Raw genomic sequence first — 23,426 nt, 5'->3', positions numbered from 1 at the left:
TTAAGAATCAACAGTATGTGGATAAGCAGAAAGAAAATAACTTCTGCAGTCAGCCACTTACATCTTTTAACCCTGTCAGCTCAGTGGAAGCTTCAGCTGTGGGTGCCCAGATCTTCACATCATGGTCTAGGCCACTGGTTGCCAGCACAGGCAGGTGAGGGTGGGGCTCAAGACAGTTTACCTGGTCAGGAAGAAAGGAAAACAGACTCAGTAGTGTGTGGGAGTAGGGTTTAAAAACCACTACTCACCTTGAGCCAAATAATTGCCCTTAATCAGGGCTGATGCAGCTGCTGGGGAAGGGAGGCCCACCCATCCTGAGCCTAAGCCAAAGGGCACTGGGGGTAGAGAAACCAGACACAGACTAGGTATAAGACCAGGCACATCAATCATTTCCTATGTTTAGGTCAGGGGTGGCTTCATCCCCAGATACGGCCCTAGGGATGGGTGAGTGGACTGCCCAAGCTTACTGCTGGCTTCATAAGACAATGAAATCCAGATGACCTCATTCATTCCAGATTCCAAAGCTCCAACTTGCCCAAGGCTGGAAAAAACCATCTCAGTGGCTTTCACCAAATGGCAAATAAATTTTAAAAAATGAAGCAAGCAGCAGCTGCCAATGAACCCCCAGAGAAGAGTCGGAGAACAACTACATTCATTTGGCACTGTTTACTAGAACTGGAGGAAGGCACAGGCTGAGAAGAGGAGGCTGAGTTGCAGGGAGTGGTGGGAGTGATGGAGGCTCATGTCTGCTTGAGAGAACCTTGCACATCCCAGGGGAAGCATCCTACTACCTGCCCTGAGCACAACAGGCTCAGCTATAAGGCAGCACATTAAAATAAAGCAGCTTCTTGGGGCTCCCATAGCCTCAATCTCAGCCACCCTCTGGGTAAATTCACTGAACAAGGCAAAAGAAATAAACTACAGCAGGAAGGCCTTCTAGCTTAGGCAGTTTCCTTCTGTCCGAAAGGCACCCATGCCCCCTGCTGTCTGACTTGGAAACATGAGCTTCCCTAAGGGAAGGGCAGGGAAGTTCCTACCCCATCCAAAAGAGTTAGTTCCAGATCTAGCTGCTAAAGCATTTTGAGTCTTTTAGTGAAAGGAGGAACACATAGGAAAGGCACCCTGCCTTGCAGCTGGCCATATAGTCCAAGAAAATAACTTCTTTTAGTTCTCTCTGGACCAACCACCTCCCCTGCCTCACCTGCACAGGCAGCTGAGGATAAGTCAAGGGCAGGCATGGAAAACAGAGCTGACCTACAGACTTCCCACTTACTTTGACTCCATCTTACAAATAAACAAATGCTCAGAAAAGACTGAAGCTAAGACTGAGCTTATGAATAAAACAGAAACCTCGTTCTTTATCTCCTCCCATTCCACATATCAGCCTATTGTGAAGTTTATCTTTGGGCTGTTTTAGGCAGTGTAGTTCAATGCCTGGAATAATATCTATCTCTAGTAACGGACAACTTACACATACAAACCTGAACTTTTTCATCTATCTCCTAATAAGCCCTTGTTACAGACCTGTACTCTTTGAGCTAGCTCTGCTTGAATAAGTCAGCAAAATAAAAAAGCACAGGGGAACAATTCCTTGGAACTTAAGACTAAGGAAAAAGCCAGTGGCAAGAGGAACAAGAGAATAACATACAGTACCTGAATTGGAGCCTGCGGGGGGAGCCGACAGAGAACTTCTGGGCCAGAGTACCTGGTCACTTCACCAGACCTGTCTGAATGCCAGGACTTATCCTGTCAATAATGCCTGAGCAGAGAAAAGAGCTCTGGCCTTAGATGACTGGGCTGGGGGAATGTAGAGAATGGGATCAAGCATCAAAGTGCTCTTGGGAGACTAAGGGGCTGTCCTCTGATACCACCCCCCATTCTTGTCCCTGTGAAGCTGAATGGGAACAAAGAAATGATCCTCAAATCAGAGTCAGGAGATCTGGGCAAGTTAGAAAATAACTTCTAAGATCTTTGGTTCTAACATTCTACGTTACAATTACATTCTACTCTACATTTACAATTTGCATGATATAGAACTGCTGAGTCTACTACATTGAAACTAGTGCCTGGTGACCCCCACTGCTGGAAAATTAGGACCAAAAACAGAACAGAGGGATCCAAGTAAAAGACCACATCGATCATTCAGCTTACACAGAGACAAGAATATGTAAGGAAATTTGCTTCAGGGGTAGCCTCTATATCTCTTATTCTACTTATTTACTCTTAGGACCACTAAAACTTAGGCCTAGGGCCCACCCATCCCAAGTAAATGCCTTCCTCACCTGGGCAAATGGGTTAATCATCAAACCCTGGCATTGGCTGAGCTAAAAGCAAACTGGCCTGCAGAATGCTTTTGGAGAATGGACAAATGCTGGCCTGGCAGAGGGCATTCAGCCCTGCATCTCTCTGGAACAGAATGCAAGGCAATAGCTTATGTCAAGAAAAAATTCACTGGCCCCTTCTGACTTCCTTTCTCTAAATGCCTATTGCATAATTCCCATTAAGACTCAAGTGTTTTGGGTTTGTTCACTGCAGATGACACAGGGGGACCTATGGAAGAGTAGGAAATGAAGCAGGGAAGAGTGAGACACATCTTGAACTTCTAGATTCCTCTCCATTTGTATTCAAACCATAAAAACCCTAGATCTATGCAGGTCCCAGGTCCCCAAAATTTAGAGGAAACCAGAAGAAAATTTGAAATACCCTCATACCAGGGCAAGAAAAACATAAGGAATGGGATCCTGATTGCAAGGAACCATTCTAAATTCTAAAACCACTCTCTGAAAAAAACTTCATCAAGAGATGGCTAGGCTCTGTAAAGTTCCCCACAGCTAAGAAGGAATAAAAAGGAAGAGAGACTAAGCTGTCTCAGTCATTCCTTAGAGGTCTTGGGTAACCAGACTATTCTAGGCAATCAGTATAATTTAGTCTTTCAAACTGTCTTTCCATCTCCTGTGGTCCAAAAACCTTGTAACAGAAAGCAATTGAACTCTTTCCTAATTCTAGGTCTCAAAAATGAAAAAAAAAAAAAAAAAAGATAAGGTTAACCAGATACATCTAGAGAGCTGATGGCTCTTCATTCCCTAACTCGATTCTCACTCTTCCTTTTTGACCTAACTCCACAGAGGTCTGCAGAACTCAAAGGACAGGCAGACTATGATATGATCATGGGTTATACAGCAAGCAGACTGCTCAACTACTAGAAAAAAATTACATTTGCTTTCTCCTTACATATACACATTTATATGTGTTTGTTACCTATTTGAATGTAAGCATGACACTTCACCCCTAAATACTTCAACATGTATATCTTAAGTACAAGAATATTCTCCTACATAAGTAATCAAATCAAATGTAATATTGAATACCATGTTATCTAATGTATAAACCATATTCTAATTTTCCCAACTGTCCAAAAAATGTTCTTTATAGTTTTTATCTGCTGATCTAAGATCCAGCCAAGACCACTACTTAGTTTAGTTTAAAGGGAAGAGACATAGAGAAATCTTTAGCCTTGTGTAGGAGGGTGTGCCCTGAACGCTAACACTTTTTCATTTGGAAAAGGTGCATGCCTAGAGATAAGTTACATCACTCAGGACAGGACAGAGGTTCTTCCCTAAGATCCCTTTCTTGTCTCAATAAACTGTGCTTTACAGGGACAGAAGATAGGAACAGGAAGAAAATACTCCATCAAAAACTCAGCACCCCCAGGCTAACTAGCCTTTTATGGCTGGTTGGACCTCTAAAACATGGTATTATGTAGTCACAGAATTCAGTGTCCCTGCTAAAACCTACCTTAATGACTGGAGAGATTAGGGAGCCAGCCAGCTCAGCATACCATACTCACCACGCCTCCCTTGTCCCCCTCCATGAACTGAATAATCTGGCAGGATGATTTCTCCCAGAGGAAGATGTGCCCACAGTCACTACCGCTCACCACAAACTCACTCTTAGGGCCATAGAAATTGACGCCTTTTACTGAAACGATAAATGAGGGAACAAACCACATGAGGGTTGGCATCAGGCCTATATATATTCATCTCAAAGGGAATTTAATTATTCACAAACTCTAAATCAGCTGAGGGCCAAATAATTATTTTCATTTTCTCAAAACACATCAAGAGATTATGCATGTTTAACAGATAGTTATAAGAATCACAACAGTCCCAGAGATGATTTATATTCTCCCAAAGAGCTCGCTCCTTAGGGCAGAGGAATCTGCAATCCTTTAGCAGCAGCCTCAGTCTCTAAGTTTATACCCTAGCAAGCAACCACAGGCCTCTCTAATCCCTTACCTGTCCCATCCTGATTCGTCCCAGCTGTGTCCACTCTTAGGCAGTACTGTCTTATGGCCTAGGATTATCTTTGATATGTGGGCTTCATTGGTACTTTGTCAATATTTTTGGGGTCATCAGTTGATCTGAGACTGATGAAGGCCACAACTGCCTCAAGAAGCAAGTCATCTGTGCTTGCTACCATTAACAGGGTTCCACTCTCCAGAATCAGTAAAAGAAGCCAAGAGTTCCAATGACTATGGTCAGTACAATATTGGCCATGAGACTGGCACCCTTCCTTTATCTGCCTGTGTACTGAGATCCAAGAACAGATTTTTCCCTCCCTTCTTACCAGCTCAGGAAAAAAACGAAAAGGAACTGCTATCTCCAAGACAAAATCATGACAGGTATCTGTTAGGAGTCGTAACAACAGAGTAATGATTCCTCAACTTTTCTGGACATTAGAATCATGTGGGTAGTTTTTAAAAATCTCAGTGCTCAAGTTCCATCCCATCCCTACTAAATCAGAATATATAGGGTTAAGGCCAAACTTATTTTTAAAAGAACATCAGGATTGGGATTGGTGGCTCATGGCCAGCACTTTGAGAAGTCAAGGCAGGCGGATCACTTGAGCCCAGGAGTTAGAGACCAGCCTGGGCAACACGGTGAAACCCCAACTCCACAAAAAATACAAAAATTAGCCAGGTGTAGAGGCATGCACCTGTAGTCCCAGCTACTCAGGAGGCTGAAGTGGGAAGATCACCTGAGCCTGGGAGGTCGAGGCTGCAGTGAGCCATAATTGCATCACTGCACTCCAGCCTGGACAACAGAGTGAGATCCTGTCTCATCAACACAAAACAAAACAAAACAAAACAAAACAAAACACAACACATCAGGTGATTTCAATGTGCCCCAAAGGAACAAAACAGGCCAATCTCGGGCTAGTTACTACCACCATTCCTCCTCTTCTGCCTCATCTAAAAGAATAGTTTACTCCTCCTCCTAGAGGTGTAAGGTCACTCCCTATTTTAAGCAATTCAGGACCACTGACTAAACAGGGCTTTCCCTGACTCCCTAAGACATTTGTGCTTATTTTGAAGTTACCTGAAATCTTAAAATAACAGTCTAGTCTCCTTATGTCCAAACCAATTAGAAGCAACATTATTGGAGTGGCAAGAGATGCTCTTGAGTGCATTCCCCTCTAGCATAGTGGAGAAAACATGAAAACTCCAGCCCAATTCAGGATAATCGCTCAGTGCCCATGGCAACACAGGCAGGTAGTTTCTATTTCTTTTTTTTTTTTTGAGACGGAGTCTTGCTCTGTGCCCCAGGTTGGAGTGCAGTGGCGCGATCTCGGCTCACTGTAAGCTCCACCTCCCCGGGTTCACGCCATTCTCCTGCCTCAGCCTCCCGAGTAGCTGGGACTACAGGCGCCCGCCACCTCGCCCAGCTAATTTTCTTGTATTTTTAGTAGAGACGGGGTTTCACCGTGTTAGACAGGATGGTCTCGATCTCCTGACCTCGTGATCCGCCTGTCTCGGCCTCCCAAAGTGCTGGGATTACAGGCTTGAGCCACCGCGCCCGGCCGGTAGTTTCTATTTCTATAACCTGAGCAAGACACTGTGGTTCTCCAAAGCCAACAGGCTTGGGCCACAGAAACCTAGGAAGACAGTCTCACCTGTGGCATTATTTCTGTGGCCCTTGTATCTCTTAACATACTGGGCCCCATCACTGTGAGAGGAGTTGAAGAGGTAAATGTCTTCATCATTGTAACTGGCCAGGAGCTCTGCCAAGAACAAGAACATAGCAGTGAAGGCAAAGGCTGAAAAAAGCAGGGACCAGGAGTTGGGGGTTGGGGTGGGGCTTCTTGCCAGTAGTGCCCCCTCCAAATACCCAGGTGTAGCACCCATCTTATTTGGAACACCAGGCAAGTCCGACTGTACAGGGTAGACTAGGAACACACTGCCAACCCAGGGGCAGCAGAATGCTCAAAAAGATCATACCCATTAACTCAGGAATGAGTCAAAGGCATAAGAACCTGCTCAGGCAAGCAACCTGGGCTTCAGGACAGGCCCTGCCAAATATCATCTGCAGCATTCTGCAAATGGTACCTGGCATTTCCAAGGGTCATCTGCTGTATCCTCCCGCTATGTGCTCACCATCAGCAGTTACTCCCCAGCTGCTCTACTTGGAGCTATAGCACAGTGGTGAGCACTGGAGGGCACATGCCTCACTGGCTCAGCAGCTCCCTAGACAGAGGGGGCATGCCAGCCTAGGAGCTGGGCCCTGCTCACGTACCTGTGCCGTCGTGGCTGTACACAAGACAGGTGATGTTTGCTTTGGACTCACTGTTCACCTGCAATAAGGAGCAGATACTGACTGATGCCCCACCCCCCCATTTGTTATACCATCTTCAGGAAACAGCTTTTCCTTCAAACTCCCCTATATCTTCTCCCAGAGATTTGAGAAAGACAGACAGAGACAAGAGTACAACTGATGAAACATGACCACCTCAGGGGGTAGCATCTTGGGGCTTTCTCTTGGTTGCCATCTGTGTGCTAGCCATTTTATGTACACTGTCTCATTAGGCCTCACCATCAAGGTGCAAGGCAGTTATTTTTATTTCTATTTTGTCGATTAAAAAAACTGAGCCTATCAGAAGTGAAGTGACTGCCAAGATCACAAGGCTGGTAAGTGGTAAAGCCAGGAATCAAATCCAGATGACTGACTTGAAAGTCCAAGCTCTTCCCACCATACCAACAAGTTCAGGTGCAGCCTTGGGGTTGAGTCAGGGAAGCCTGGAGCAACTGGCCCTTCATGAATCTTACCAGGTGATGAGGACAGAACTTCTTGAGTACTCCATTGTTCTCGTTCTCATCAATTTTCCTCTGGTCATAAATCCTATAATTGGAAAGCAATGAAAATGTAAAAATTTACAAACAAATCCCTTAACGAGCTGCAATTTGATATAGTGGCAGGAAACTGCCAGCTGGATGAAAATAAACAACATTTTCTAAACCAAGTTCTGGCTTGTGCTCTTCTTAAAGGGCATCCCTTTTCCAATCCATTTCCCAAGTCTTTGTTTTGTTTGTTTGAGACTGGGTCCTGCTCTGTCACCTAGGCTGTAGTGCAGTGGCATGATCCCGGCTCACTGCAACCTCTGCCTTGTGGGTTCAAGCGATTCTCTTGCCTCAGCCTCCTAAGTAGCTGGGACTACGGGTACACACCACCACTCCCGGCTAATTTTTGTATTTTAGTAGAGACAGAGTTTCATCATGTTGGCCTGGCTGGTCTTGAACTCCTGGCCTCAAGTGATCTGCCTGGCTTGACCTCCCAAAGTGCTGAGATTACAGGGATGGGCCACCACACCTAGCATCAGACCCTAAATCCTTCATCCACGTACTTCCCATTTTAAGTGGCAATCCTCAATTCTGTCAGTTTGAAGTTGTTTATCTCTCTCCTCAAGTGTTATATCACATACTGATAATTTTCACCGAAACAACTAACATTAGTATGGAGCTTTTTATGTGTACATTACCTACAGAAAAGGGTTACTCACGGGCAGAAACCACGCTTAATGTAAGTCAGTGGGTCCATAATCACTCCTTGAAACTTTATTTGGCCTGTTCTCCCTCTCATACCCCACAATACTTATTAAAAACTACCACCCATATGCTCAAGACTCCCTCTCCTTTCCACATTCTTATCAAGCACACTACACCTTCACTTTCCTTCCTGTCTCTAATCCAAGCTTTAAACTCAAATATTTAGGATACACATATTATGTGTCAAATATTATGCTAGGTGCTAAAATTACAGTGAGGAACAAGACCAGATCTACTAGTATCTGTCCTCACCCAGTCTCCTCCAATCTCAGGGTCAATCTTTTGACAAATGCTCTTCATTTCATCCTTCCAGGGACCTTGTTTGATGATTATCTAATTTCTCAACCTCTTCCTCATCACCAGTTGGCCACTTTCTAAAAATCCTTCTACTGACTGTCCTTTCCTACTATTGCTTTTTTTCTCCTTCCCCTTACAGTCACACTGTAAAAGAACGATCAATTCAATATTTCCACTTCCTTATTTCCTATTCACTTCTCAGTCCATCCTAATCTGGTTTTGGTCCTCAACTCACCACTGAGACTTTCTGACTGAAGTCATCAGTTAATTATATCCATTTGTCAAGTAGGTATAAGTCTAGAGCTCAGAATAAGTGTGTGTCTGCAGACACAGATGTAAGTCATATATCCGTGTATAGGTGGTAGTTAAAGCACTGGTAATGGAATTAGATCTCCAGGGGAAAATATAGAGAGGATTTTCCCTTCCTCCTTTAGAATCTCTGGCCTCTTTCAGAATACAATGAAAACTCTAGTCCCTTCTCCCCAGAAAAATGCACATAAGCACACTTTCTAGAGGTTCACACAACACTTGTACTTCAAGTTAAAATTCCCTGGTATAAAGCAAGACGAGAGCTGAAGACTGAGATGCTGAAGAACATCAGCATTTAATGGGTGAGGAAAGGAAGACACACCCATGAACAACACTGAGGAGTGGTTGGACATCAAGGAGAGAAGGTGTTTCAGGGAAGGAGTAATAATGTCAAGAGTAGAGAAAAAGACTTGAAAAGTATCTTGTTGGCTTTGGCAGTTAGGTTACTGATGACTTAAGCCTTGACATCCCCAGCTCACACGATCCTCCCGCCTCAACCTACCAAGTAGCTGGGACTACAGGCACACACCACCATGCCAGGCTAATATTTTTATTTTTTGGTGGAGACAGCATCTGCCCAGTTTGGTCTCAAATTCCTGGCCTCAAAAGATTATCCTGCCTTGGCCTCCCAAAGCGCTGGGATTACAGGTATAAGCCACTACACCCCAACTAAGTGTTTATTAATAACCTACTATATTCTACATATGATGCTAGAACAAGGTTTGGCAAACTTTTTCTTAAAGGACAAGACAGTAAATGTTTTAAGTTGGTCAAGAGGCAAACCATCTAATCTCTACTATAACTATTGAATTCTGCCATGTAGCATGAAGGTGGTCATAAACAACATGAAAATGAAGGCCATGGCTGTGCTCCAATAAAACTTTATTTATAAAAACAAGCAGTACAGTTTGTCAAGCCCTGTGATAGACAGTAAGCATAGAAAGATTAATACAAACTTTCCTACTACTTTCTGAACATATGATAGGTCCTTGATAGTTTACTTTATTTTTAGTTATTTTTTTTTTTGAGACAGGGTCTCACTCTGTCATCCAGGATGGAGCGCAGTGGTGTAATCACAGCTCACTGCAGCCTCAAACTCCTGGGCTCAAGAGATCCTCCCACCTCTGCCTCCCAAGCAGTTGGGACTACAGGAGCATACCACCACGCCTGGAGATATTTAATTAATTAAAAAACTAAAATGTTTTAATTTTTTTTTTTTTGGTAGAGACACAGTCTTGCTATATTGCCCAAGTTGGTCTTGAACTCCTGACCTCAAACTATCCTCCAGCTTTGGCCTCCCAAAGTACTCTAGTTTTATAGTCATGAGCCACCACACCAAGCCCCTTGACATTTTAAGTCACATAAGGAATAGTTTTAGCATCCTCTCCATACCTTTACCACATCTCTTCCCACACGCCTTCAGGCACCCACTAACTTGTTACCCTAAGTCTTCTGTACCTGCCTTTAATCTAATGTTCTCTCAGTGTTGCTGATTTTGGCTTAATAACTGGGAAGCGAAGAGATGATTTACTGACTGTGCTTCATCAATCAGGGCCTATTCTTAATCCTTTAGCAATAAATTTTCATGTCAGCCAATCACACTGCCAAATTTACCACTAAATAATTCATCTGATATATCCTCTTTTTCTTTACTCCTATAAATTCTTAAAACTAAGCTAAGCAGGAATTAGCTTAGCTTAGCAGGTATAGTAGGGACTCATACCTATACCTCCTCTACTTGCCTACTTTTTTTTTTTTTTGACCACAGGCCAAAAAGCATGTCTCCCCAGAGCTTCCCTTAAATACTTTTTAATAACTCTAAACTAAAATTCAGTATTTATGATGCAAAAGCCTTGAGGATGAGTAAGCTATTTCTCTGTATTCCCTTGAAGTAATTTCTTTAGGCTAGGAGTGAAAGTTAGTGATGTTATGATATAAAACATTCAGCAAAAATGTTTTCAAATTTATACCAGAAGATGAGCTGTTCGGGTTCTTTCAAAGAAAGAGTAAGAAAGGAGAAACCTCAAAACATTCAGTTGGCTGCGGAGGAGAGGTGCCAGAGAAGTTGAGTGTAACCTAATGTCAGAGAAGAGCTGGAGTGCTGAAAGGGCTACCTGCTCAAGTAGGATCAGTGTGCCTCAAAATCTTCATGTAGCCAGGCACGGTGGTTCACAACTATAATCCCAGCACTTTGAGAGAACAAGGCGGGTGGATCACTTGAAAACAGAAGTTCGAGACCAGCCTGGCCAACATGGCGAAACTGTATCTTTACTAAAAATACAAAAATAGCCAGGCATGGTGGCACATGCCCGTAATCCTAGCTACTTGGGAGGCTGAGGCATGAGAATCACTTGAACCCGGGAGGCAGAGGTTGCAGTGAGCCGAGATCAAGCCACTACACTCCAGCCTGGGCAAAAAAGTGAGACTCTGTCTCAAAAAACCCAAAAATCTTCACATAACTTCTGCCAAGTAAATGGCCAATAGAGGATACTGAGGCTGATAAGAGACAGAAGATTTGAGTATTTCTCCTTGTGTTGAAATGTTAAAACTCTTAAGTCCTACTCTAACCCTGGGAAAGTATCAGTTTTGGGTTAAGGCAATATGAACTACAGTTCTCAATACAGCAAATTCCTACATTCCCCTCCAAACACCTTGGTCCTAGTGGTGGAATTCGTTAGAGACACAGACTTTTCAAGTAACCTGGAGCTCTAAGTAGGAACTCCCAACTCGAAATTTCAGTGAATGCTCAACTTGGAGGAGGTAGCAACTGAAAATGTGTAAAAGTACAATCCTTTTTGATCAACAGCTTCTTATCTAAAAAAAAAAAAAATCAGCCGGGCACAGTAGCTCACGTCTGCAATCCCAGCACTTTGGGAGGCCGAGGCGGGTGGATCACCTGAAGTTAGGAGTTCGAGACCAGCCTGGCCAACATGGTGAAACCCCGTTTCTACTAAAAATACAAAAATTTAGCCAGGCATGGTGGCACGCCTGTAATCCTGGCTACTTGGGAGGCTGAGGCAAGAGAATTGCTTGAACCCGGGAAGTAGAGGTTGCAGTGAGCCGAGATTGTGTCATTGCACTCCAGCTTGGGTAACAAGAGCGAAACTCTGTCTAAAAAAAAAAAGAAAAAAAAAATCTATGGCTACACATTTGAGGACTGTTGGTAACTAGAGGAAATGAGTTTTGAAGACATGGGAATAGGGGAAGAACAGAGAAACAAGGTTCTGTCCAGGATACCTGAACAAGGCAAAGTCATCTCTCATGTCTTTTCTAAAAATGTACCCTATTCCCCATGATTCTTACTGATAAAATGAATCTGGAAATACAGCTATAAAATGTGCTCTCATTTCAAAAGATGACGCTTTTCACTTACCATTAGGAAAGCAAAAAGTCACTCATTTTTCTAGTGATCTTGTCCCTCTCTCTCCTTTCTAACTGATGAGCCCAAAGAAACATAGTTAAAATAGGCCAACTGGATAGGGATGAATACAGCTTACTACTAAGGGTCAGAGGAAATTAACTAATACATATGGAGATTGAATCCAGTGTCTGTTTTCCTTAGGTCATGTATCAAGAGCCAGTGTTAACAAAAGGTGTTCACGGTAACAAAGATATCACTATGGATAAAAAAAAGTGGTAGCTCAGGACTGTGAGAGCCCAAAAACCCTCAGTTCACATTAAGTGCTCCCAAGTCTAACTATTTCTGAATTGAAAACCAGTATTTAAAATTTCTAGGCTGGGTGTGGTGGGTCACGTCTGTAATCCCTTTGGGAGGCCAAGGTGGGTGGATCACAAGGTAAGGCGTTCAAGACCAGCCTGGCCGAGATGGCAAAACCCCGTTTCTACCAAAAACTACAAAAATTAGCCAGGCGCGGTGAGAGGTGCCTGTAATCCCAGCTACTCGGGAGGCTGAGACAGGAGAATCACTTGAACCCGGGCGGCAGAAGCTGCAGTGAGCTGAGATCACATCACTGCACTCCAGCCTGGGTGACAGAGTGAGACTCCATCTCAAAAAAGAGGATAAATAAAGTAAAATAAAATTTCTAGTGCATGTTTATTTATATATGAAAAAGGTAGAAGATTATTTACTAATACAGCAGCTGCTGGTAAACCTAAATTCACGGCTTAGCTGCCATGTAAGGACCTTGGTAAATTCATCTAACAACTTCTCTTTTCTTTTTTGAGAGAGACTCTCGCTCTGTCATTGAGGCTGGAGTGCAGTGGCACAATTTTGGCTCATTGCAACCTCTGACTCCTGAGCTCAAGTGATCCTCCTGCCTCAGCCTCCTGAGTAGCTGGGACTACAGGCATGCACCACCACGCCTGGCTAATTTTTGTATTTTTTTTTAGAGACAGAGTTTCACCATGTTGGGCAGGCTGGTCCCAAACTCCTGACCTTAGATGATCCACCTGCCTCGCCTCCCAAAGTGCTGAGATTACAGGTGTGAGCCACTGCACCTGACCATCATCTAACTTCAAAATTTGATAATCTCTAAAATATGTAAAGTCACCCCTCAGAGACTGTTACATTAGAGAACAGAACATCTCCAAAGGCATGTAAGATTTTTGGAAAATGGTAAAAAATCCAAGATAATAGTTAATGGATTCCTAGAAAATTCATAACTCTCCATAAAGGAGCACCGGGTAATCAGTCTTATAAACTGTCAAAGACACAAAAGAGCCACAAACTCACCTTACAAACTGATCTCGTCCACCCACTGCAAACTGGTGGGTATTGGCAGGATTCACAAAGATCGTATACAGTCCCACTTTCTTCTCTTTCTCTTTTGTCACCACCAGTTTCCTTTAAGAGTAGAAAAGCACAGAAAATTATATACTCCAAAAGATCCAGATGGCCAAGGTAAAGGAGAGCCAAGAGAGTAACATGGCTAATAAGTAATCAAAGAGATTCTCATTTGGAAAGAAAGAAGTGTTGTGTTTTGTCTGTTTGTTTTGTACGTAACAACAGGAAAAAAGCACACACATGTATTATATGGGACTTCGGGGATTGGGGAAAAAAAACCTGTAGTGAAGTCACTTTCTAGTGTTCCTTAAGAAGTACAAACTAAAGGTATATGAATGTACCGCTCCTCAGGAAGCCTCAGTTTAGCTGGAGTCCAACACAATAACAGCCAGTCATTAATCAGACAATACTACAGATACTTTCCTACCCTTTATTGATAAATACATCTTATCTTCCCAATCACCTGGGAACAAAGGGAGAAGTGGAAGAATCACAGAAACAGTAGGCTAAAAAAGACCTTAAGGTCAGAGACTCGCTCTCAGATTCCATTAAAATGTAACTTAAGGCCAGGTATGGTGGCTCACGCCTGTAATCCCAACACTTTGGGAGGCCGAGAAGGGTGGGTCACATGAGGCCAGGAGTTTGAGACCAGCCTGGCCAACATGGCAAGACCCCACCTCTACTGAAAATACAAAAATTAGCCAGGCGTGGTGGCGCGTGCCAGTAATCCCAGCTACTCAGGAGAATCCCAGCTACTCAGGAGGCTGAGGGAGGAGAATCACTTGAGGCTGGGAGGTGGAGGTTGCAGTGAGCAGAGATCATGCCACTGTACTCGAGCATGCGCAACGGAGCAAGACTGTCTCAAAAAAAAAAAAAAAAAAGAGTCACTTAAAACCCAACTTAAGCCAAACATTGGCTCATGCCTATAATCCCAGCACTTTGGGAGGAACCCTCGAGGCTAGGAGCTCAAGACCACCCTGGGCAACATAGCAAGACCCCATCTCTATAAAAAAAATTATAAAAAGCCAAGTGTGGTGGCTCACCCCTGTAATCCCAGCACTTTGGGAAGCCGAGGCGGGTGGATCACAAGGTCAGGGGTTCAAGACCAGCCTGGACAACATGGTGAAACTCCGCCTCTACCAAAAATACAAAAATTAGCCGGGCATGGTGGCATGCACCTGTAATCCCAGCTACTCGGGAGGGTGAGGCAGAAGAACTGCTTTAATCCGGGAGGCAGAGGTTGCAGTGGACCAAGATCATGCCACTGCACTCCAGCCTGAGTGGCAGAGGGAGACACTGTCTCAAAAAAAAAAAAAAAAATTGTTATAAAAAATTAGCCAGTGGGGTGGCATGCACCTATAGTCCCAGCTACTCAGGAGGCTGAGGTGTGAGGATTCCTTGAGCCCAGAAGGTTGAGGCTGCAGTGAGCCGTGGTCTTCCCACTGTACTTCAGCTTAGGTGACACAGTGAGACCCTGTCTCAAAAAGCAAAAAAATAAAAAACGCAGCTTAAAACATGCACACTGAAAACATACATTTTTCACTGAAGAAATCCAGAAGAATCTGTCTAAAACAGCCAAAATTTGTTCCAGGTTAAGGGTAGCATGATGAATATTCTTCTCAGATCGAAGCATTCGATTAGTCAAACATGACATAATGAAGATTGGTAAATTTACAGGAAAGGAAAGACTTCAAGAAACTATAGGAAGAGGGTTGGCTTTAGCTTTTGTTTTTAAGTCTAAGGTTTTAATTATTTCTGATGCTATGGAAACAAAAAGAAATATAACCATGACAACAAGTTTCTTTGTAAAGAAATGATTTTAGCATATTTTCTGCATAGCCAAAGTCACTTCAGCCTAGAACTGTTTTAGGTAAAGTGGAAAGATTTTACTTAATATCTCTGCACCTTTTCATTAAATGAATACACAGGACCAGGTGCACTGGCTCACGCCTATAATCCCAGCACTTTGGAAAGCTGAGGTGAGCGGATCGTTTGAGCCCAGGAGTTCAAGACCAGCCTAGGCAACAAAGTGAGCTCCCGTCTCTATTTATTTTAAAATTTAAAAAAAAAAAAAAAGAGAGAGGGCACTGAAAATGAATGTCATTAGGGGAAACCTCCATCCCCTAATGGTATTCCCCACACACCTCAAAAACACAAGGCAGGAAACATGTCAAAAGAATAACAGCTTCAGGGACAAAACTAGCTACGAGACTGCTCTAATATGAGCTTTAGACAGGGAAAGAAAGTAGGAGCTGATGCTGCTCCTTCCCACAGGACCATCTCATTTTCTCAGCAATTTGAAATTTCAGAAGGACAAGGTCAAACAAACACAAAACTTATCATGTGGAAGCAAAATGAAGAAACTAAGGAATAGATTATGAAGTACTGGCTCCACAGTTATGTAATCCTGAGGAAGAGCTCAATCTTTCTATGCCTCAACTTAATCCCATAAAACAAACATTTCTCCCTCCTGATGGGTAAATGTAGAGTACCCTGAGCTCTGCAGGTGACATGCAGAGCTGCTATAAAAATGATTATCATGGCAATAGGAAGAAAAAATGTTCACATTAGAGGAAACATGAAACAAATTCACCAAATTTTGCCTTAAAATTAATGAATAAGTATTTCCCAGCAAAAAGGGAAAAATAATTACAGGTGAGACCAAAGGATTTCTTTGAAGAATACCTCAAACTGGCTTGCACTGGCTAAAGGAATATTACATCCACAATTTCAAATCAAACTCTTTTCCTAAGATGTTAGTCAATTGTATTAGCTTTCAGAGACTTGGCTATCATCATATATATACAAAAGAAAATCTCCCTTATGCCAACTTCACACAAAAATGCCTCTGACAAGATCATGCCACTGCACTCCAGCCTGAGTGACAGAGACTCCACCTAAAAAAAAAAAAAGCCTCTAACATAAGCAGATGTTCAGCTTTTTACCCCATTCCAGCCTATAACACTACTTTAACCCTTATAACAAAAACTTTAAAGACTCACTGTCTTTATTATTCAAATCTAGATTTGGGTCTCCTTCTACTCTTCCTTTTCTCCTTGTTCCCCTCTTTAGATTCTATCCTATCATTGCTTATGTTCAGATTCATGGTTAACTCGCAGCCAGACTTTCTGCCTATATAATTTCATTACAAATTCAATAATCTGCCAAAGTCATTTGCTCTACTCATTACTTGAACCAGATTCAATTCCTGGTGGCAAAAGTGTATATGGGGAGAAAGTTTCCTTCTGAACCTGATCCACAGGATAAGATCTCATTCTGTTTCACAACTCTTTAACACAGCAGATTAAATAAACTTATTATCATTTTTTGCTTTTTTGCCCTTCCCTATGAAAAACTTGCTAATCTTCCATTACCATTACAGAATCGTGGAACTTTAGAACTGGAAATAACAAACATTGTGTAGTTCAAAAGATTAAATGATTTCCTCAAAGTTAGATAACTACAAAGCTAGTACTAGAAGGCAGAACACTTGTCATTTAGACTTGTTTCCTTTCCAGTATAAATCTCCCAATCTTTGTCCTCTTGAAGGTTACATAAACAAGCAACATATTTTTTCCCCAAACCTAAAACATTTCCATCTTTTAAGTAGTCGTAGAAATTCTTCTACTATCCCAACAGCTTTTTCTGGACTTATCTCTCCAAAAAATAAAAGACTACTAATAATCAGTCTTCACATTATATTCCCCAAATTAATTTATATTTTACTTATGTCCTATGTAAATCATTGCCATCCCTTACTCAATACTGGTACTGACCTATAAGATGTTACAATAATCTATTTTTTTTTTTTTTTTTTTGAGACAGTCTCGCTCTGTCACCCAGGCTGGAGTGCAGTGGCATGATCTCAGCTCACTGCAACCTCCACCTCCTGGGCTCAAGGGATTCTCCTGTCTCAGCCTCCTGAGTAGCTGGGATTACAGGCATGTGCCACCACATACGGCTAATTTTTGTATTTTCAGTAGAGATGAGGTTTTGCCATGTTGGCCAGGCTGGTCTCGAACTCCTGACCTCAAGTGATCCACCCAGCTCAGCCTCCCAAAGTGCTGGGGTTACACACATGAGCCACTGCACCCAACAAAGATTTGCTGTAATAATTTTTAAGACAGACAAGACAATAAACAATAAACAATCTAGATATCTATCAATAAGTCATAACTAGTAGTGCCTGAGTTGAGATTTGACCTAGGTCTGCCTGGATCCAAACAAGATGCTGTGTTTTTTCTATGATATCACCCAGTTAAAAAGGAACAAAATTTACCTATAAGTCTCAGATTCACATACAAATGAACTGTGATAAAACAGAACTCAACTACAGCTACTATTTTTGTCCAAAATTTATCATATTTGTATGTTTCTATAAATAACTAAATTTAAAATTTATTAAAATTTAAATTTTAAAATTTACAGGACCTATCTCTAAATGAGTTTGTGGAATAATGTGCTTTCTGTGGGTAAAATGATTGATATCTGAGTGAATAAAGAGCAAAAGATCATCAAATTATTAAAGGCCACATATAATAAGTAAACTGTTTGAGAAATGAAGGTAGACTGAATAGTATTTCACTGCTGAGAAAGACAGGAAGTAAGGAATTCCCCTTACACTACCTCTTAACTATAGGCACTAAGGTACATTCTGATGAATCAGAGTTAGGCATTACCAAGACATAATGGAATATGTTCGAGGCTAAGAGATACAGTTCTATAATGATACTACTGCTACACTTACGAAGCTGGGCGGTCTTGTCTCAGGTCAATGGTGAAAACAACTGCATCTTCACCTGCAGATAAGAATGTACAGGGAGAGTCTGGTTCCAGAGCCAACTGAAGAAGAAAAAGGAAAAACATGAGGTTTCTAAATATTAGAATTAGAGGTCATCTAGTTCATTCCTGTAACTTTAGGAAGGGCTGCACTTAAAATGTACCAAAAAGAGAAATGTCTACCTTTTTGTCATAAAATCCCAGGAAAGGAGATAATTTAAGTCCACTTACCCTTATTCTATGTGAATTATTTATAGCTTTGTTTATTCTATACAAGTCAAAGGACAGGTGATTTGCTATTTCAACTAAGTCCCCAAGAGATATGAACAGAGATAGCAAAGAAAAATATCAGCCATTAGAGTTCATTTCCTTTTTCTCCAGTCAGGGTCTCATTTTGCCACCCAGGCTGAAGTGCAGTGGCATGATCATGGCTCGTTAAAGCCTCAACCTTGTGGGTTTAAGTGATCCTCCCACCTCAGCCCCCCAAGTAGCTGGGACTAGAAGCACAAGGCACTATACCTGGCTAATTTTTTCACTTTTTTTTTTTCCCACAGATGGGGTCTTGCTATATGGCTCAGGCTGGTCTCAAACTCCTGGCCTCAAGCAGTCCTCCCACCTCAGCCTCCCAAAGTATTGGGATTACAGGCATAAGCTACCATATTCAGCAACAGTTCATTCTCGAAAAAAATCAATTCCATACCCTTAGGTGCAGAGAGAAATGGTGTCCAACTTCATTCCTTACATCTTAGTTTCTTATATCTAAAAATTAGTTATCTAGTGGGTTAAGAGTAGACTTAAGAATCAAAGAAATAGGTAATTTTCACATATCCTGGGCTGTCTTGGCTAGAAAAGGATACTCCAGGTCCACCTACATTTTTGCTTAGGGTTTCTAAGAGAGTACCAAACTCTTCTCATGGCACAAAAGAACACCGCCATGCCTACCTTAAAACTGGCAGCTCTTAACTCCTCGCTAGCTGCCACCATGATTATTTGGCCTATATTCTCAGCTTTAAATAGGGCTTCCAGAAACAGTGCTATTTGTGAACTCAGAGTTTAAGCAGGTAAGCTGAAGCTCTCACACATGAGGAATCAACCACTAGCACCTTGAAACTGTCAAAATACCCTAAAAAATCAGAATAAACGTAAAAGGTTTAAAGGGCACAGGAGACCTCAAAGATCTCCAAACCAGCTATGGCTTAGCTTAGGGGCCAAGTACTGTAAGTGCATGATCCAGGGATCTTTCAAATACTTGCCTTCCTAGGAGTTGAGGGTGGCTGCTTTTGCTCCTTTAACTACAAATCTTAGGACTGAAAGAGGTGAGGCATGTGACCACAACAAACGTGACACAATGGGCAGAGATAAGGGAGAACCTTGGCTGAGAACCACAGAGGATTTGGATTGCACAAACTTGGGAGCAAGGTCTTACTTACCTTGTGGGACGCTCCTTTGTGCTGGGCCACACGTTTTGTATTCTTGCAACACTGTGTAGCAGACAGTTCTGCTACCCGAACCTGCCCATCACGGGCACACATGGCCAGAGTGGAATCACCACTGTTAGGAAGAAACTTGGCCTGGGGTGTTAAGAATGAAAACAAGGACACACAAAAGAAATGAGAGAGGTAAACTTGAGAATGAAAAATACGATGATGACCTCAACTTACCCCCTTTTCTTACATGACAGCTGGAAACTTAGCTTTCCTACTCTTGTACAGCTGGCTAAGCCCAATTTCTTCCAGGAGTTAAAGGAAAGGGAGAGAAAAAACGTCCTTTGATGTAAGAGAGCATTTCAGTTGGCTCTGGAAGACTGAACTGGCACATAAGAGCTCAGGTGAACTAGGACTGTACCTAGCAGGGGAGAAAAGGAATAGAGGAGGAAAATCTACCTTGATTCAGAAAGCAAATATAAATTTGCCACAAAGAAAAAGGAAAATAGGGGGAATGTCAGGGAAGAAAGGAGAATACCCTTAGGATAAATGGCTGGTACCAATATAGTAGATGGGGCCAAGGAGTAAAATCTTTACAGAATAGTAACAGTATAAGCTAATATTTATCAAATGTTTATTAAGTACCAGCCACAGTTCTAACTGCTTAGCTTCTATTGTTATTCAATCCTCATAACTCTATGTGTTATTAGTCCCATTTTACAGATAAACTGAAGACAAAGGTAAAATAACTTGCCCAACATCACTGAGCTAGTAAGCAGAAGGGCTAGGATTTGAATTCAGGCAGTTTGGCTCAAGAGCCTGTGCTTATACTACACTGCCTCCTACCAGCACACATTTAATAAGCTGCATGCACCCTATCTATAAGGCTTCCAACAGTCCATAATGCTCAAGGAATCTAAGGTTGCCAAGAGTCTTTCAGTGTATTCAGGTTATTATGGGAGCCAAAGTAGGGTCATGTTCCGATACCTAATTCCTAGAATAACTCACTATCAGCTCCCACTCCATGCTGCAGTTCAGATTTCTCTAACTCATGCCTGATTCTCTCAGTTGCTATTATGCTCCCTTGCCTCACCTGGAACACATTACTTTTGTGGCCACTCTCAAAGTCCAGTACTGGCTGCCGCCGCACCCAATCCCACACCACCACCTTCAGGTCATCGCTGCCACTGGCCAGCCAGGTGCCGCGCTGGTTAAAGTGCAGGGTATTGACACAACCAGTATGGCCCTCAAGCCCATGCTGTAGGCGGAAACGCTGCACAAAGACTCTTGCCCCACAGGCCTCATAGACAAAGCGGGCACTTGAACCCAGCTCCCGCTCCCGAAGGGCAGGGAGGGCTTGCCAGCGAGGTCGGGGTAGAGCTGATGTTTCTGAGGACACCCAGTCCTCTAGGGCCCGCTCATCATCTGATGAGTCCTGGTCACGGTTAGCCCGCTTGCGCTGTACACGGCGCCGAGGCTGCTCTTCTTCCTCCTCTTCTTCCTCCTCTTCCTCTTCCTCTGAGTGGTCATGGACTCTATTTTCATCATTAATGGAGTAATGACCAGTGTCCTCCATGCTGTCAGAGTCCTTATCTTCACCTGAGCTCTCTGTGTCTGTGCCTCGACTTTCTGTGCTGGTGCGGTTGGGGCCACCATCATCCCCAGTCAAACTCAAACTCAGGTCTGAGGCCTCCACTTCAATGCCTGAGGATGTCTCCCTCCCCTCTTCAGCTCCAGACATCTCTTCTGGACTGCTAGACAGGCTTCCTGCATGTTAGTGAGGAATGGGTAGATGAGAGGGAAAAATAAGAAAACAGGATAGTGATCAGAAGGACTTCCCACCTTAGTCTAAGAAATCATCACATCAAAAGACCAAAAATGGAACTTTGGTCAAAGTGTTTTCATTACAAATGATTACAGAGAGTACCCTCTGAGGGGAAATCTTGTAAAGGACAAGAAACTGGAAAGATTAAGATGAAATCCAAACACATAAAGTACTTCAACAAAAGCAAAGAATCTAAGGACAATCTAAGATTACATTAAGTTCTCAAGAGGCAAAACATTGGCATATTGTATAAAAGTGTGCCTGATACATCTACCATTGGCTCTGTTATATTGGATGGGCACTTATTAAGTTATAGCAAATAATTAAACAGAATATAAAAAGAAGAGCCAACTCCAGCCAAGAGATAGCATAGCCATCTTTTTAGTGAAAGACGGAAACTAGTTGATAAAAATCACTGACTTATGGATGTGGAGTCGCACCATTTTCTACTTTAAGCAAGTATTGGGTGGGGTGCAGTGGCTCACAGCTGCAATCCATCCTAACACTCTGGGAGGCCAAGGCGCGTGGATCACAAGATCAGGAGATCGAGACCATCCTGGCTAACAGGGTGAAACCCCGTCTCTACAAAAAATACAAAAAATTAGCCAGGTGCCTGTAGTCCCAGCTACTTGGGAGGCTGAGGCAGGAGAACGGCGTGAACCCGACAGGCGGAGCTTGTAGTGAGCCAAGGTCGCGCCACTGCACTCCAGCCTGGGTGACAAAGACTCTGTCTCAAAAAAAAAAAAAGAAAGTACCACTATACCTCCTGTCACCTAAATCCTAAGTTTCTTCCCCTAAGTTTCTAAAATTCACTAAGAAAGGAAGCTGAAGGGGTAAGTGGGAATTGTGATCATTTGAGTGGGTTCTTGCTCACCTTTTGCTAGTAAATATATTTTTGACTTACTTCCATTAGCTTGAATTTTTTAATATAATTTTTAGTCACATATTTTTAGTCTCTCTATTGGGACAAAATTTTATTAGGAAGCATATATGAAATTGAGAAAAAGCTGGGCAACTATAGTGGTGCCTAAAAAGAAAGTTCAGTATATTCTAGGTCTGCTATGCTGGTAGTTAAATAACAAGGTCACTTTCATCGATCTTATCTCCTGTAACTACATATTGCATTCTCTTATCTCACACCAGCCAAGTCAATTCCAATGAGCACTTGAGGAATGTTCTAGAGCCAATACAACCACAACTTCCAACCTAAGTCAAGGTCTGAAGAAAAAAAGGGGAGAATAAAGATTTTAAATGCTGCTCATGGGCCTCCTTTCCTCAGATGGCTATAAATTTTATCCTGCCAGAAGTAAAAGCTGTCAGGAAAGGCAGACCATCCAGTATGAGCTATTCAACTCCAATACCACACTGATGTTTAACGTTAACTCTAGTATGAGAGAGCTATTCAACTCCAATACCACACTGATGTTTAAGGATTCAAAGGTGGAGCACCCTACTGCCTAGTCATGTGGATTAGAGCAGTAATTTGTGAAGATCTCTGAAGCAATGGAAATCCTTTTCAATGTACTCTTAGGCAAAACCCAATACTGAAAAAAGATCAACAATACAAGTGCTTTGATTCAAGCAGTAACAGAAGGCCAGGAGACAGAAACAGTTCTTGCAGGGTGGGTGCAGCGGCTCACGCCTGTAATCCCAATGCTTTGGGAGGCCAAGGTGGGTGGATCACCTGAGGTCAGGAGTTTGAGATCAGCCTGGCTAACATGGTGAAACCCCCATTTCTACTAAAAATACAAAAAATTAGCTGGGCGTGGTGGCATGCGCCTGTAATCCCAGCTACTTGGGAGGCTGAGGCAGGAGAATCGCTTGAACCTGGGAGGCGGAGGTTGCAGTAAACTGAGATTGCACCATTGCACTCCAGCTTGGGTAATAAGAGCAAAAACTCTGACTCAAAAAAAAAAAAAGCCTCAACGAAGAGCACAGTATAAAACAACTGGGCTAGGGGCTGGAAGAAAAAGTTACAAAGTACAGAAATTTAAACCCAAGAACCACATGTGCTGAACCGGTTATATATGCTACGAAAGTTTAGCAGTTACAATTTCTTGAAATGCAACTGGGCTTGAGCTTGGGAGTGGTGAGCAGGAACTGAAACACACCTAACAGGTCTGTAGAAAAGAAAAAATAAAAGAAAAAATAAAACACCAAAACATCTAG

The 23,426-nt window shown here is 42.6% G+C and overlaps 1 protein-coding gene across 33 annotated transcripts in view; it reads right to left on the bottom strand.

The window, feature by feature from the left end:
- DCAF8 (DDB1 and CUL4 associated factor 8) overlaps positions 1–23,426 on the bottom strand; it is a 46,610-nt gene that overhangs the window by 3,065 nt on the left and 20,119 nt on the right. For 20 of the 33 annotated variants that reach the window (XM_065543621.2, XM_065543684.2, XM_065543623.2 and 17 more), the window contains 9 exons: positions 20,526–21,199; positions 19,439–19,579; positions 17,977–18,071; positions 13,179–13,289; positions 7,103–7,175; positions 6,573–6,630; positions 5,953–6,060; positions 3,848–3,978; positions 62–181 (listed from right to left, as the gene is read on the bottom strand). In XM_065543621.2, the coding sequence (XP_065399693.1) occupies positions 62–181; positions 3,848–3,978; positions 5,953–6,060; positions 6,573–6,630; positions 7,103–7,175; positions 13,179–13,289; positions 17,977–18,071; positions 19,439–19,579; positions 20,526–21,199 (1,511 nt within the window). Of the gene's footprint in view, positions 1–61; positions 182–1,653; positions 3,979–5,952; positions 6,061–6,572; positions 6,631–7,102; positions 7,176–13,178; positions 13,290–17,976; positions 18,072–19,438; positions 19,580–20,525; positions 21,200–23,426 lie in introns of all 33 variants that reach the window. The other 13 variants (XR_012434669.1, XR_012434693.1, XR_012434684.1 and 10 more) reach the window with 4 other exon arrangements.

This window comes from Macaca fascicularis, chromosome 1 (genome assembly GCF_037993035.2).
Source record: "Macaca fascicularis isolate 582-1 chromosome 1, T2T-MFA8v1.1".
Taxonomy (NCBI): Eukaryota; Metazoa; Chordata; class Mammalia; order Primates; family Cercopithecidae; genus Macaca; species Macaca fascicularis.
Note: the sequence above shows the minus strand (reverse complement) of the source record. Positions and strands in the feature narration are given on the sequence as shown.